Below are 17,877 nucleotides of genomic sequence, written 5' to 3' on the forward strand. Positions count from 1 at the left end.
GCAAAATATTAATTCGTTATAGTTAAATTGCGTTGGCATTTAGAATGTCCTTGAAGAACCAGACTTATGTTTACCTGGTGAAACATACAGCACCCAGACTGCATGTGATATTGCATAAAACTTATATTGTTGCCATGGTTCCTGGTTGTGCTATGTATCACACCTGAAGCATTCTGGACTGGTTCCCACTTTAGAATGTTCCATTATGCATACATGGAAAGGAATGATAAGGATGTTTCTGCATCAATTTTTTTATTGGACTGTAATATTTGAAGATTACAAAAATATAGAATAAAAGTGTTTTGTTATTTATTATTTGTGTTATTTTGGCATACATAAAGGCACGAGCAAGGCAAAGGCTAAAATAATCTTACATAAGGTAGGCTAAACCCCCCTGCTGATAAGCTTATAGAATGGAAAAGTCCAGATTCTAAGGTGTAGCAGATAAGTTGTCGAGAAATCTTTTAGAATGAATAACAGAGCCGAACTGCATGCATTGCTATTTAGCTTCTTGCGTTGTTTCGCTTTTTTAAAGATCCAAACGTTTTTCCAACAGCTTAATGCAGCAAAAAGATAACGCGCGTTTGAAAATTGAAAACCTGCTTCGAATGTGTGCACAATATGTGTGTGATATAAACAGGATTTAACGAAATAAAAAAATGTCGGATCGAGCTTCGAATGTAACGGACCTTACAGAGCGTACGCCCTCTACGACAACAATCAGCACCGTCGCAGTTCAGGCCGGGCACTCGACAGTTGTCCTCGCCATTCTCAGAGTGAGTCTCACGTTCTAAGATCTTGACTCTTTCTTAATTTGTTTTTGTGACTTTTTTTTTGGCATTTCAATGACAGTAGTTTAAGGGCATAGTTTATAAATTATTGTAGCATTTTTTTAAATATTTTTAACTCATTTTTGTGTGTTCCGTTTTACTTTCCTTTGGATGTTTTTTCCGTTGGCTATGATATGAACTTTCTGCACACCACAGTAGGGTGATTAACATTTTTGAAGCAAGAAATCTAATGCATTTTGCATGATATTTGATGTTTAAGGTGAACCATGTGACTGTCTATGTTTTAATTTGTTTGTAAACTGTTTGGTGGTTATGATACCTATTATCATTATCATCATTATATGAAAATCTTCATCGTCATCACATCTAGAACATCAACAGCATTGTGATAATATCAAAATAACAAATAAAAAGTTATCAGCATTATTTATATTCATTATTTTTCACTTATTTGCAAATTGTCGTCCAGTTGCAATTGTCAATTTAATTAAAAGTTAAAGGTGCGGTGTATAGTCTGCTTCGATAACGTATGCATGTTCAGCCGACTTCGACAGTCAATTTTGTTAAATATTAATATATTTTTTGGTAATTATGCTCCCCCCAAATTTTGTTTGGGTGGAGCATATAGTCGCCGCTTCGTCTGTCCTTCCGTGTGTCCGTGTGTCCGCCCGTCCGTGCACCATCCATCGTATTATTTTGTCCAAAGTTATGCACCTCAACGGGCTACTTTTTAGCAATTAATGACCGGAATTCAATGAAACTTTAAGGGAAGCTTCACTACCAAGAGGAGATGTGCATATAATCAGCCAGTTACGGTCGGATGATTTTTCACAGAGTTATGGCCCTTTTAAATTTTCCATTAACTGTACATATAGTGCAGTTCTTGTCCGGGCTATTTCGCAGCAACTAATGACCGGAATTCAATGAAACTTCATGGGAAGCTTCACTATCAAGAGGAAATGAGCATATTATCAGTGGGTTCCGGTCGGATGATTTTTCACAGAGTTATGGCCCTTTGAAATTTTCCATTAACTGTACATATAGTGCATTTCTTGTCCGGGCTATATCTCAGCAACTAATGACCGGAATTCTATGAAACTTTATGGGAATCTTCACCACCAAGAGGACATGTGCATATGATCAGTGTGTTCTGGACGGATGATTTTTCACAGAGTTATGGCCCTTTAAAATTTTCTATTTACTGTATATATAGAGCATTTCATGTCCGGGCGATTTCTCAGCAACTAATGACTGGAATTCAATGAAACTGTATGGGAAGCTTCACAACCAACAGGAGATGCGCATATTATCAGCCGGTTATGGTCAGATGATTTTGCACAGAGTAATGGCCCTTTGCAATTTTCTATAAACTGTATATATAGTGCAATTCTTGTCCGGGCTATTTCTCCCCAATTACTAACTGGAATTTAATGAAGCTTTATGGGAAGCTACCTTGAGGAAATGCGCATGTTATTTGTGGGTTCTAGTTAGATTATTTATTTAGAGAGTTATGGTCCTTTGAAATTTTTAAGTTGCTAAACCATCCATCGTATTATTTTGTCCAAAGTTATGACCCTCAAGACGTTTCCTTTTATCTGAATATATAGTGCATTATTGTGATAAAAAAAAACTTTGGGGAGCATCACCCGTCCCCGACAGTTTCTTGTTTAACCCAAGTGTCTGATTATCCTTCTCTCGCATTCAAAAGTTTGTATTGTGTAACAGTTTTATTTGAATAGGGACATAATCTTATGATAGTGTTAGGGTTGCTATTGGTTTATTGGTACGTAGTGTAAATACACATAATGAAAAAATAGCAGTTTTTCTTTGGGTTAAAAAACAATCATATTTTATAATTCTGAATATCTTTATATTTTTCATAACAAACATGTAAACATTTCCAGGAACTTTGATTAATACAATTATTCTGCAAGCCCATCATTATCAAGTATGTCGTTTTAATTTGCGTAAAGGGACATATTTATGCTATTATTGTGTTCATATATGCTCACATCAACCAACAAGGGAGGCAACTCCTGAGGTTACATATTGGCAGTATCTAAAAAGTCACACTGTATTATTGTATATATATATGCACGAATAAATCAATCAATCAAAAAGTGTATATAAATAAATATATATATGTCATACAAATACAGATCATACAATACATTCAATTTATAACATTTAACAATTGGAAAACAATTATCACAGGTTTCTAATCAAAAGGCATTGATAGATCACATTTTGGTTATCACAGACAAAGTTATTCAGTTACAATTAACTAGTCAGTATATTTGGCAGAGACATGAAATAACATGAAGTTACAAGATGTTGAAATCAAGACATAATATATATACCACATGATGCCCCATGAAAGTTTTGCAACTTATTTCCAATGGGGTTCTATAGATGGGTGCAAAGGTACAAAAATGGTGGCATTAATAAGCATATAAATATCATTTATTTATACTAGGGACTATAGTCTTGAGATCAAGTAGTAATAAGCATATATTATTAGAGAGCACAGTTTATACTACTATCTTGTTATCACATTTAAATGTACGTATAAATAATGTATTGATCACTAATTTAAACAACAGTCATATATATATATAACAATATCATCAGCATTTTCTTTCAATTTCATATTGTCTGTGAGAGCAATCTTCACTTTCTTTTTAAATTCACATTTATTCTTAACGATTTTAACATCTGCATGCAAACAGTTCAAGTCTTTAATAATAACAAGATGTGTTTGTGAAACACAATGTCCCCCTATATGATGTTTGACCTTGAAGGATGACCTTGACCTTGTAAAGGATGACCTTGACCTTTCACCACTCAAAATGTGCAGCTCCATGAGATACACATGCATGCCAAATATCAAGTTGCTATCTTCAATATTGCAAAAGTATTCATAAAATAAGCGATTTGGGCCACATATATTTGACCTCTGACCTTGAAGGATGACCTTGACCTTTCACCACTCAAAATGTGCAGGTCCATGAGATGCACATGCATGCCAAATATCAAGTTGCTATCTTCAATATTGCAAAAGTATTTATAAAATAAGCGATTTGGGCCACACATATTTGACCTCTGACCTTGAAGGATGACCTTGACCTTGACCTTTCACCACTCAAAATGTGCAGCTCCATGAGATACACATGCATGCCAAACATCAAGTTGCTATCTTCAATAGTGCAAAAGTATTCATAAAATGAGCGATTTTGGCCACATATATTTGACCTCTGACCTTGAAGGATGACCTTGACCTTGACCTTTTACCACTCAAAATGTCCAGCTTTATGAGATACACATGCATGCCAAATATGAAGTTGCTATCTTCAATATAGCAAAAGTTATTGCAAAATGTTAAAGTTGGCGCAAACAGACCAACAGACCAACGTACAGACCAACAGACCAACAGACCAACAGACAGACAGACAGGGCAAAAACAATATGTCCCCCACTACTATAGTGAGGGACATAAAAAGTAGTGCTGGTAAAACCATTCACTTCAGGTAAACAAAAGTTACCTTTACTATGTCTACTGTTATGATTATGTATATCAGACACTAAACTAAAATTATTATACATGTAAGAAGGGCATTTCTTGAATAACAATTGTGTGATTATGGTTGAGTCTTAATTGCTTAACTCTATTTTGAACATTTAACCAACCAAAATTACTAAAATCCTTAACTTTCAAAGATGTTCTAGAGTCATATCCATGAATGAATCCAGCAATTTTATTCTATACAACTTGTAATTTATTTTTTAATTGATTATTAATACCATTGTACCATGAAGAACTAGCATAGTCAAAACGACATTGAACCAAGGAGTTACATAACAATTTTCTTAATACCATATTTAAACAGTGGTTTTGTCTATACAAGAATCTTATTCTTGAGTTCACCTTTTTAATAATAATATAAAAAATAGATGTAGCAGAAATATCATTGTCCAATATTGAACCAAGGTATTTAACCGATGATTAGGAAACAAAAGTGTGATCATTACATTTTAAATTAAAGTTATGAAGTTTTGATAATTTTCTTTTGGAACCAAACACTATACATTCAATTTTTCCAAGGTGTAAAGACATTTTGTTATCCACTAACCATTTACTACAATTTTAAAGTGCTTTACCCAAAACACTACTGATCATACTAGGATCTTTGTGAGAATAAAGGATGGCACTGTCATCAGCATAAAGAATAAGTTTACATGATTTGCTTATACTAATAACCATTATCATTTACATAGCATAATCAAAGCGCTGAAGGCACTAAAGTTGTTCGATGTTGTCGTCATTGATTAGCTTGTGCGCATTGCACAGGCTAATCAGTGTGCACAGGCTTGTCTTATTTGACGTGCATTAAACCCCGTTTTCCCTGAAAGCAGCCAATTGGTACAGATTTCAATGATAAATACTAGACTGGCCAATGTTGTCTTATAAGCTGGTATATACACTATATACACTCACTGCTAGAGCAGAATCATTTGTCGTCTGCTGCAGACAGGCAGCGGTAATCGTCCCTAGCAGAGTGAGTTGCGGTTCTTACCGTAGCTAAGGCTTCTAAGCACATACTGATTTGCAAAATATGCCCTGTCAATTTAGTCGGCCGCTAACGCGACCAACTAAAAATAGGAGCGGCCCTAAAATACTTCCATGTGGGACTCCGCATGTGATATTCATAGATTCAGACATAGTATTATTGACATTTACCATTTGATTACGACCTGTTAAGTAAGACAATGTGTTAAAGCTCTTTTCAGATTTAAACAATCTGAAATCAGCCAAACATCTTCAAGACACTAATGTTATCGAACATTCAATGCTGCATGCGAGCTATTTAGAAAACAAAAATCGTGCACTTTTTTTCATTAATGCATATTTTGTCTAGAAAATATCTGTGAACAGTAGTGTGGAAAAGCTGAAATATGTTTCGCTTTTTGATATGGTCTGACGGAATGTAGGTAAAAATGCAAGAGGTAAAAATGTCATAGGTAAAAAAGCCAGATGTAAAAATGCCAGAGGTAAAAATGCCAGATGTAAAGTGGAAAAAATGCCGTAGGTAAAAATGCCAGAGGTAAAAATGCCAGATGTTATATAGTAAAATAGAGTTTTGAGCAATATTTTTAAGGATATTGAGTATTGTAGAAATTAAATTCTTTGCTAACGCAACAAATACATTTTTTAATTGAACATGTTACATGTATATTTATTCTATTTGCCTCACTAATAAAATAAGACTGTAAGAGAAAGCTCTTTATGTATTAACACAGTTAAGTGAATGTTTAAAATCCGCAATTGATTAAGAAAAAAATGCAGTTAGATATTAGATATTATGTACACAATTTCAGTTGTGGGGGGGGGGGGAATTTACTCTGTAATAAATCTATATATTATCGGCTCTAAGTTTAAAGCTTTTATTAGCTAGACGTATCAATACATGTCTCATTTAATAATTAATGTAAACATAATCACCATCAAAACCCTGCTTGGTTGTCACATTGCTTTAATAATTTATTGTCCTCAAAAATCAAAAGATTCCATTACATCAATAAAATCCCAATAGCTTTTAAAAGGAATTTAACAAGTGTTATTTTATGACCGATTCATTAAAGAAACAAAAAATCACAACCAATAATCAGAATGAATAAAGCACATTAAACAAATTATAGTCAAAATTTATTAGTGAGACAAGTAGAATAAATATAACATGTTCAATTAGAAAAATGTTTCCATACAATACTCAATATCCTTAAAAAGTATTGCTCAAAACTCTATTTTACTTTTTAACATCTGGCATTTTTACCATTGGCATTTTAACCTATGGTATTTTTACCACTATACATCTGGCATTTTTACCTCTGGCATTTTTACCTCTGGCATCTTTACCGCACACCGGTCTGCCGGTATAACTATCTAATTGAGCGGCAATTATTTATCTTTAGATTGTTATTCATAAATTTCGACATCATCTATTTTTATGCTTTCTTCAAGAAATGTATGGGCAGTTAATGATTTTTATGCCCTCGGATCGAACGATCGGGGGTATATTGTTTTGGCCTGTCTGTCTGTTTGTCTCTCTGTCTGTCATTCATTCATTCATTCATTGTGTGTGTCCCAAAACGTTAACCGTTGTTAAAGTTTGATGACTTTTGCATTATTGAATATAGCAACTTCATATTTGGCAATTGGCATGCATGAGTATCTCATGGAGCTGCACATTTTGAGTGGTGAAAAGTAGGGATGGCAACGGTCATTCGGTTAACAGGTTATCCGTTTCTCAAGGAGGTTATCTGGTTACAAAATTAATATTTGGTTACTCTTGCAGAAAACAATATTTGGTTGAACGCAATAAATGCTCAAATCGTTATTTTTGTTTAACTTCATATCACTATATTGGCTAATCCGCTCATCTTATCGAAAATTATCGGCAATAACCACCCCGTGATGCCCCCCCCCCCCCTCTCCTGTGGATCAAAAGTGATTGGAGTTTTTAACCATCGGAGTGTAGCGGAATAATGAGCAGGCACACGAGCAATTAGCACCTACTCTGCAGTGTGTTTGTTTAGCACTTTACATTCTATGTGACATTGTGTTGACTACCATTGTTTGGTAAAATCAATACAGCTGTGATTACACTCGATCACTGTTGTTTTAACAACTATTGCAAATTTAAACGCTCTAATAAAGATGTTGTGTACAAAAAGGCCTAAACAACAGAGGTTTGGAAACCACTATGCCCATTGCTAAATATATTTACGCTAATTGACAATTGTTTTTAATCAGTAAACTGTAAATGCACGTAATTCTTTAAGGATTATGAGTATTAATAAAACACGGCATAATTCAATTTGATGAATACTGCACGCAATGGAAACTCAATGCAAACATTAATAAAACAAAAAAAATCATATTTGGGGCTAGAAACATCGCGCCCTATAAATTTTACATTGGCAGAAATGAAATCGAAATTGTTAAGCAATACAAATACCTTGGGTTCACATTTTCGGCTAACGGTTCATTTCTACGCGCACGCCAAAAAAATATCGAACAAACTAAAAAAGCAATGCATTTACTTTATATCCGTGCAAATAATTCAGATCTGCCACTAGATTTAACATTAAAACTTTTTGATCATACTGTTGCACCAATACTGACATATGGCTTTGAAATATGGGGTTACGAAAATTTAGACATTATAGAACGAGTACATAAAGAATTCCTTAGAAAAATTACAATATCACGTAAAAGTACTCCGTCATATATGCTATACGGTGAACTTGGTAGATATCCGCTATTTGTCACTATGTACAGCAACATGATAGGCTTTTGGAGTAGAACTCTTTTAGAAAATGACAATAAATATTCTAAAATAATGTATATTAACCTTATCAACAACAACTCGCGTAACTTTAAATGGATATCTAAAATTAAACAAATATTTGATACGACTGGCAAATCGATCGTGTGGCATGAACAAAACTCGCCCAGTATGAAATCACTATCATTACAAGTTAAACGTGTACTCATTGATCAATACATTCAGCAGTGGCATGCAGACTTGAACCAATCAAACAAAGGCAAATTTTATAATTCATTTAAAAACAATTTTGAATTTGAGAATTACCTTAAGCTTCTTCCCAAATCTAAGTATGTACCTATATTAAAGCTCCGCACCGCTAATCATCATTTCCCAATCGAAACTGGCAGATGAACGGCACACCCGAACTAAATAGACTGTGCACTGTATGTAATGAAGGCTATATCGGCAATGAAGAACATTACATTTTAAACTTCACCCACTTTACTACGGCTAGAGTCGATATAAATATGTCCTCAAGACCTGTTCCTAGTGTTAATAAACTCAAATATATAATGACCACAAAAAATATTGATTACCTACATAGATTTATAAATTCGCGAACACCCTTTTAAGAAATATCAAATAATTTGCCCTTTATCCTAGTATTGTGTGTGTCCAAATATACATAAAATTGAAGTGTAAATTGTATTGTGAATTGTATTGTAAATCGTATAGGTGTTTGTAATACTTCCCATCATTTATACCAGTAAGAAAATACAACGCTATTTTGTTCCTTGCATTATCCCACTAACCATAGTTTTTCTGTTTGTTTTTGTTGTTGTTATTTTCTGTCTTTTTGTTTTTGTCCCTTGTACCTGCATTTTGACGGTACGCCGTTAACCGCGAAGCACATGTGCATTGAAATATTGTATAACTTCACATATATTGTTCCTCTTACTGCATACTTGTATGCCTGAGATGTAAATAAAGTTGTGTTCTGATCTGTTCTGTTCAAATTCTGCACTAGCTTTTGTTGATCAAGATGTAGAACAATAATTATGTGTAATGACATGAAGGTAATATTACAACAAAAAATATCACAGTTCACCGACAAGCATGTAAAAAATGTCCGAAATGACTGTCGGAAATGAATAAGATTTAGATTCAAAATGTATAATATTAAATTTAGAATTTGAATTCCAAATTTAAAGGACCCACACAATTTGTAAAGGAATAGTATTTTATTGATAAAATGGCAAAAGTAATTAGGTTACAAGACAAAATATATTTACATAAACCTGTAATTGTAAATAAGCGTCTACGTTTTTCGGATGTTTTTTATGCTCCCCTTCGAAGAACAGGCGGTAATTTGTTTTGCACATGTCGGTCCGTCCGTCCGTTCGTCCGTCCACCAGATGGTTTCCGGATGATAACTCAAGAACGCTTAGGCCAAGGATCATGAAACTTCATAGGTACATTGATCATGACTGGTAGATGACCCCTATTTATTTTGAGGTCATTAGGTCAAAGGTCAAGGTCACAGTGACTCGTTCTTGGATGCAGTTTAGGACCACATTTGCAGATTATATTATGTACTGGTGTCGTGGGGTCTATCCACCAGATGGTTTCCGGATGATAACTCAAGAACGCTTACGCCTAGGATCATGAAACTTCATAGGTACATTGATCATGACTGGCAGATGACCCTATTGATTTTGAGGTCACTAGGTCAAAGGTCAAGGTCACGGCGAATCGTTCTTGGATGCAGTTTAGGACCAAATTTGCAGATTATATTATGTACTGGTGTCGTGAGTTCTATCTACCAGGGCTAGCGCTGTCCCAAAACTTCTTTGAGCCAACCAGTTTTTTATGCCGACCTACGAAGAAGAGGGGTTATATTGTTTTGCTCATGTCGGTCCGTCGGTCTGTCGGACCATCGGTCCGTCTGTCCGTCCACAAGATGGTTTCTGGATGATAACTCAAGAATGCTTAGGCCTAGGATCATGAAACCTCATAGGTACATTGATCATGACTGTCATATGACCCCTATTGATTTTCAGGTCACTAGGTCAAAGGTCAAGGTCACAGGGATTCGAAATAGTAAATTGGTTTCCGGATAACTCAAGAATGCTTACGCCTAGGATCATGAAACTTCATAGGTACATTGGTCACGACTGGCAAATGACCCCTATTGATTTTCAGGTCACTAGGTCAAAGGTCAAGGTCACAGTGACTCGAAATAGTAAAATGGTTTCCGGATGATTACTCTAGAATGCTTACGCCTAGGATCGTGAAACTTGATAGGAACATTGACCATGACTGGCAGATGACCTCTATTGATTTTCATGTCACTAGGTCAAAGGTCAAGGTCACAGTGACTCGAAACAGTAAAATGGTTTCCGGATGATAACTCAAGAATGCTTACACCTAGGATCATGACACTTCAAAGGTACATTGATCGTGACAGGCAGATGACCGCTATGAATTTTCAGGTCACTAGGTCAAAGGTCAATGTCACAGTGACTCGAAACAGTAAAATGGTTTCCTGATGATAACTCAAGAATAATTAGGCCTAGGATCATGAAACTTCATAGGTACATTGTTCATGACTGGCACATGACCCCTATTGATTTTCAGGTCACTAGGTCAAAGGTCAAGGTCACAGTGACAAAAAACATATTGACACAATGGCTGCCACTACAACTGACCGCCTATATGGGAGGCATGCAACATCCCTTGTTTCATTTATGTGGTACAACAACATTCGGTTGACCGGTTAACCGCTCGAATATCGAAACAGGTTAACCGGTTACGGATTTGCTTAGGTTTGCCATCCCTTGTGAAAAGTCAAGGTCAAGGTGATCCTTCAAGGTCAAAGGTCAAATATAATTGTATTTTTCTTTCCTAAAACTTTAACCTTCGTTAAAGTTTGGTCATAACTTGATTTAATATAGAAGATAACAACTTGGTATTTGGCATGCATGTGTATCTCATGGAGCTGCACGTTTTCAGTGTTGAAAGGCCAAGGTCATCCTTCAAGGTGTAAGGTCAAATTTATGGCTTCAAAGCGGCGCAATAAGTGGCATTGTGTTTCTGACAAGCACAAATCTTGTTAAGAAAAGTTATTATTACATTTTTGTTTATCAAAATAATTGCCAAATTAAGTATAAACTACCAAATGCTGACAATTTTCATATACTGGTAAGTATACAACCATTTAACGGCATTATACAGTAGATGTGGTCTGCTTAAGTTAATGTAAAAAAGACTCAAAGTTTCTAATCCCTAATTTTTGTGTGTGATATTTGTTTAAGGTTACAATCAAATGTGTATTTGGAAGTTTATAATGTCCTCTTGGTGCTACAGTCTGATAGGACCAGGATTGTGTCTCAGCACTACTACCTAATTAACTAACTAGTCTCACACAAGTTGGGATGAATTCATTTTGAATAATAGCTGCAATTCTGGCTGTGTTTTGTTAACAGAACCATATTTAATTGTGACATTTTGTTTTTCTGTGGGGAAAAACTTAAGTAACTTGAGGAAAACCTCACTGTCACACACATCAAGAAAAAAAAAAGATTGTTAACTTTAATGATGAATATCGACTGTATTTGACTCATAATATAGACATTTATTCAAAAAAAAAATTCCCCTTATTTGAAGATATAAACCTATTTACAATGTGATATTGCTAAAAATGTAATAAATAGTGAAAAATATTTTTTTTAAGCACATGATAGTGGAATAATAAGAACTCACACCTACAAACATCACCTTTAAAGATAAATTTACTATTACACTGTTATTTATAGTGACTGAATCTGTAAAGCAGTACTTGATATACTTATTGTTCTCTCAATGGTGAAGACTTATTTTATGGCTCCGTGGAGTGGGAGGCATTAAGGATTGCAATTGTCTGTCCATATGAATATTAAGACTGGGTATATCTATTTACTGCCCAAAGTTGTGGATAGAAGAGATCTTAAATTACTGGGTTGATTTGACTGTTTGACCTTTATGTATAGACATTATTAACCCTTGCCCACTCAGATGCAAAGTGACAATGGCTATGTGCAAACAGCATAAAACCAGAACAGCTTGTGAGTAACTCGCAGTCTGTTCAGGTATTATGCTGTTTTATGCACATCAGTACATAAGGTTTGGAGATGAAGCCTAAAAAAACTTGAATGTAGATAGAAAGGTATTCAATTAAATATAACTTTCTAAGGGACTACAAATGGGTGAAAATACAAATCTAAATGGTAAATGGTTAAAGGAAGGAATGTTGACTGCGACCAATTTTGTTGGCAGCAATGATACCAATTACAGTTTAACAGTGTAAAATATACATGTATGGTCGCGAAATTATAATGTACTCAATTTCACTTAAACTTCCATACAATTTTCATAATTGAATAAACTTAATGAACTATGATTATAATGTAATGAATTTCGACTCTGACAAGATTTTGCAAAAAATGCCCCTTGGTCTATTTGTATACTATAGCATAGTACTAAGGCTTGTGGGAGTTATACTCTTCTTTTAGTGCAATGTTGTTTCATATCCAGTTGAATGACATTAATTTGAAAGTTATAATTATGAAAGGAAAGTTGGCTTAGACCAGTTTTGGCAGAAGTATTGCCTGTTGCCTTCTTACCAATGTTTAATCTATAGTCACCAAGATTATATGTATCAATTCTTTGTTAAGTGTTTAGTGGACTGGCTAAAATTTTCGCAACTGAATAACCTAAATATATCGGTGATAGTGAAAAAAGGTAATCTTTAGCATCCATGGCATATCTAGTTAATCCTGCAACGTTCTCATCAATGTACCTTGTTACATTGGGAGACAAAATTGTGTTGCCAATTCATGGTCAAAATACAATTTTAAACTTGATATGACTTTGTTTTACAGGTTTTCCAGTGTATTTAAGAGGGCATTAAATCCAATTTCTGTGACACTCAAGGGATATTGGCATCAAGTGATCGTAAAGTTACAGAAATGTTGACATCTAATGACATCGTTTATAGCATCGATGAGGAGCTGTTCTGGTGTGACACCTGTGGACGTGGTCTGCGGGACTTGATTAGCTTGAGACAGCATGTTGGGGAGCACATTGTTGACGGCATTGCAGACAAAAATGACACCTATGCCAGCCACAACTTACATGCAGGCCTTTTTAGTTATCAAGAAGCTGTAACTGATGGAGGTGTGAAAGAAAAAATACAAGACACAAAACAAGGTATGCTGAGCCTGTGTTTTCATATTGTTTGCTACATGTATCTGTCCTCACATGTTTTCTTCAGCCGATAAATGGAGGCTGTCAAGGGATTCCTATATTTCAAATTTAACTGTATTTTGCACACAAATCCTGTAAATGTAGAACAAAAACCTAATATATTTCCTATATTTTTTTTGCTTTTGGATTTGTTTCATTTAGTTTGCCAAAATTGGAAATTATTGCAACAGAAGTTTGTTGGTTTTACCATGTGTCAACTTAACATTTGTATAATTTGTTTTAGCTCAACTGAGCACAACATGCTCATGATCAGCTTTTGTGATCACTTTTTTTCCAAACGGTTTTCCGTCGTCAACATTTACCTTGTTAACACTCTAGAGGCCACATTCATTGTCCAATCGTCATGAAACTTGGTTACAACATGTACATCTTGGACCAGTTTGAAAATGGTTCCAGTTAGTTGAAAAACATGGCTGCCAGGGAGCGGGGCAATTTTCCTTATTTTGCTATATTAAAACATTGATAACACTTTAGAAGTCTCATTTATTGTCCAATATTCATGAAAATGTGTCCGAACATTTTGTATAACGATGTCTTGGATGATTTGAAATATTGCTCTAGTCTGTTGCATTTTTCCTTTTATGGCTTCGGTGAAACCTTGTTTATTTTCTAAAAGTCATACCTTCAGTCCAATCTTCATGAAACTTGGTCAGAACATGTGTCCCAATAATATCTTGATCCAGTTTAAAAATAGATCTGGTTGGTTTAAAAACAAATCTGCCAGGTGACGGGGCAGTTTTTATCTTTAAAAAAGCTATGCTAAACTCTAGAAGTTCCATTTATTGTTTAATCTTCGTGAAACTTAGTCAGAACATTTGTTGTAATGGTCTGTTAAAAACCATGGCCACTAGGGTGTGGGGCATTTTTCCTAATATTGCTATAGTAATATAGTAAAACCTCGTTAACTTTCTTGAAGTCATATTTTTAGTCTAATTTTCATGAAAATCGGTCAGAGCATTTGTTGAAATGGTATATGGGCTGAGTTTGAAAATGATTTGGGTCCGTTGAAAAAACAAATCTTTATAAAACTTGGTAAGAAATATGTTGTAAAGACAGCTTGGCTGATGTTGACAATGGTTATTGTTTGTTGAAATACATGGCCCCAACGGAGCGGGACATTTTACTTATATGGATATATTGAAACCTTGTAAACAATATAGAAGTAACATTTTAAGTGCATTCGAAATGAAAGTTAGTCAGAACACTTGTTATATTGACTTCACGGTCGAGGTCTAAAATTCTTCAGGTTTATTTAAAAAAAAATGGCTGCTGGGTGTGGGGGAAATTGTATTTATATGACTGTAGTGAAAACTTATTGACACTATATAAGCAACAATTATTTGACAATTTGCATGAAACTTGGTTAGAACATTTTGTCCCAATTAAATATTGGATGAGATTGGAAATGGGTCATGTGAGCTTAAAACTAGGTCACTACATGTAGGTTAAATAAAAAAAATTATTTTGAAGTCGCCTTTTTGGTCCATTCTTTATGAATCAACTCGTTCTTTCTCAGAATAGTCTAGTTTCTTTGGATATCAGGTGAGCGCCATAGGGCCCATGACCCTCTTGTTTTGTTTGCTCCTTATTCTCATTTTTTTTCTCTCTACAATTGCATTAAATTCTTTTTTTTATTTTGTAAGAAGGCAAGTTGCCAGTTTAAAATTGTTCACATCTTTAGGATAATTTGATGTGTTTTAACACGGCCATTTTAAATCAACTATCATTAAATGATCACAGCTTGAAGGGCTCAATTCAGTTTAAAACCTCTATGTGACACTTATATAGAGGTCTTATAGTTAAGTTTTGCCCTGTTTTGCATACTAAATTTGTCTTTTCTCTTTATTAAAGGACTATCAGATGTTGAGAAGAATTCCCATCTTTATAATGTTTGCAGCGTTTGTGGAAAGGGATTTACAATTCCTAAGGACCTCACAAATCATATAAGGATGCACACAGAAGAGCGGCCACACATTTGCAGTGTTTGTGGAAAAGGATTTGCCTACAGTTCACTCCTCACCCGGCATATGAAGATTCACACAGGAGAGCGGACACAAAGTTGCAGTGTTTGTGGAAAAGGATTTGCCAGGGGCTTTGACATCACATATCATATGAGTATTCACACAGGAGAGCGGCCACACAGGTGCAGTGTTTGTGGAAAGGGATTTGTCAACAGTTCACACCTCACTGGGCATATGAGGATTCACACAGGAGAGCGGCCACATAGTTGCAGTGTTTGTGGCAAGGGATTTGCAGGGAGCTCGGACCTCACATATCATATGAGGATTCACACAGGAGAGCGGCCACACAGTTGCAGTATTTGTGGAAAGGGTTTTGTCTCCAAATCACAACTCGCTGTTCATATGAGGTATCACACGGGAGAGCGGCCTCACAGTTGCAGTGTTTGTGGAAAGGGATTTGTCAACAGTTCAAACCTCACTCAGCATATGAGTATTCACACAGGAGAGTGGCCACACAGTTGCAGTGTTTGTGGAAAGGGATTTGTCAACAGTTCAAACCTCACTCAGCATATGAGTATTCACACAGGAGAGTGGCCACACAGTTGCAGTGTTTGTGGAAAAGGGTTTGCCAAGGGCTCGGGCCTCACATATCATATGCGTTTTCACACAGGAGAGCGGCCCCACAGGTGCAGTGTTTGTGGAAAGGGATTTGTCAACAGTTCACTCCTCACCCGGCATATGAAGAAACACACAGGAGAGCGGCCCCACATGTGCAGTGTTTGTGGAAAGGGATTTGTCAGCACTTCAAACCTCACTCAGCATATGAGTATTCACACAGGAGAGTGGCCACACAGTTGCAGTGTTTGTGGAAAGGGATTTGTCAACAGTTCACTCCTCACTCAGCATATGAGTATTCACACAGGAGAGTGGCCATACAGTTGCAGTGTTTGTGGAAAAGGGTTTGCCAAGGGCTCGAGCCTCACATATCATATGCGTATTCACACGGGGGAGCGGCCACATATTTGCAGTGTTTGTGAAAAGGGATTTGTCAGCAGTTCAAACCTCACTCAGCATATGAGTATTCACACAGGAGAGTGGCCACATAGTTGCAGTGTTTGTGGAAAGGGATTTGTCAACAGTTCACTCCTCACTCGGCATATGAAGAAACACACAGGAGAGCGGACCCATAACTGCATTGTTTGTGGAAAAGGATTTACCTACAGTTCCCTCCTCACCCGCCATATGATGATTCACACAGGAGAGCGGCCACACAGTTGCAGTGTTTGTGGAAAGGGATTTGTCAGCACTTCAAACCTCACTCAGCATATGAGTATTCACACAGGAGAGTGGCCACACAGTTGCAGTGTTTGTGGAAAGGGATTTATCAACAGTTCAGACCTCACTCAGCATATGAGTATTCACACAGGAGAGTGGCCACACAGTTGCAGTGTTTGTGGAAAAGGGTTTGCCAAGGGCTCGGGCCTCACATATCATATGCGTATTCACACGGGGTAGCGGCCACATATTTGCAGTGTTTGTGGAAAGGGATTTGTCAGCAGTTCAAACCTCACTCAGCATATGAGTATTCACACAGGAGAGTGGCCACACAGTTGCAGTGTTTGTGGAAAGGCAGAGCCCTCAATCTGTAAAATTCACGGCCGAAATTTGGCCGCATTCCCCCACCTGAAAAGTATACTTGTTTCCCCTTTTGGGGGGGGGGGGGGAAATTCCCCCTAAAAAATTACTTAAATTTTTTATTATTTTTTTTTTAAAGATAGGTGTGTCTTATGATTAATAAATCTCAATTCTATTTTATTTTAATCTTGTCAAACATACTTAATTATAAAAAAGCAATGAATATAGTGCAAACGTGTACAAATGTAATAATTAGAGAGTAAGTAAAAAATCCCCCCAAAAGGGAAACGCCGCAAAAATTCCGCCTACTATGGGTAGCGACCCGCTTCCCCTATTATGGATTGAGGGCCCTGAAAGGGATAAGTCAACAGTTCACTCCTCACCCGGCATATGAAGAAACAAACAGGAGAGCGGACCCATAACTGCAGTGTTTGTGGAAAAGGATTTACCTACAGTTCACTCCTCGCCCGCCATATGAAGATTCACACCGGAGAGCGGCCACACAGTTGCAGTGTTTGTGGAAAGGGATTCGCCAGGGTCGTGGACCTCATATATCATGTGAGTATTCACACAGGTGAGCGGCCACATAGTTGAATTATTTGTGGAAAATGGTTTGCCGATGGCTCGGTCCTCACATATCATATGCGAATTCACACAGGAGAGCGGCCCCACAGGTGCAGTGTTTGTGGAAAGGGATTTGTCAACTGTTCACTCCTCACCAGGCATATGAAGAAACACACAGGAGAGCGGCCCAACAGGTGCAGTGTTTGTGGAAAGGGATTTGCTTACACTTCACTTCTCACCTGGCATATGAAGATTCACACAGGAGAGCAGACACTAAGGTGTAGTGTTTGTGGA

At 36.3% G+C, this 17,877-nt stretch overlaps 1 protein-coding gene across 1 annotated transcript; it reads left to right on the forward strand.

The window, feature by feature from the left end:
- Positions 1 to 483: 483 nt before the first annotated feature.
- LOC127845789 (gastrula zinc finger protein XlCGF57.1-like) lies at positions 484 to 17,095 on the forward strand. Its single transcript, XM_052376939.1, has 3 exons — positions 484 to 776; positions 13,039 to 13,366; positions 15,275 to 17,095. Exons 2-3 carry the CDS (start codon positions 13,126 to 13,128, stop codon positions 16,897 to 16,899), a joined length of 1,866 nt encoding a protein of 621 aa, XP_052232899.1. The 5' UTR covers positions 484 to 776; positions 13,039 to 13,125; the 3' UTR covers positions 16,900 to 17,095.
- The last annotated feature ends 782 nt before the right edge of the window (positions 17,096 to 17,877 follow it).

Source organism: Dreissena polymorpha, chromosome 9 (genome assembly GCF_020536995.1).
Source record: "Dreissena polymorpha isolate Duluth1 chromosome 9, UMN_Dpol_1.0, whole genome shotgun sequence".
NCBI lineage: Eukaryota > Metazoa > Mollusca > Bivalvia > Myida > Dreissenidae > Dreissena > Dreissena polymorpha.

Excerpts from the sequence above, each read along its gene's own strand:
- LOC127845789 (XM_052376939.1), top strand. The coding sequence starts at position 13,126 with ATGTTGACATCTAATGACATCGTTTATAGCATCGATGAGGAGCTGTTC. Across the intron at positions 13,367-15,274 it reads AATACAAGACACAAAACAAG|GACTATCAGATGTTGAGAAG; the intron begins GTATGCTGAGCC and ends TCTTTATTAAAG.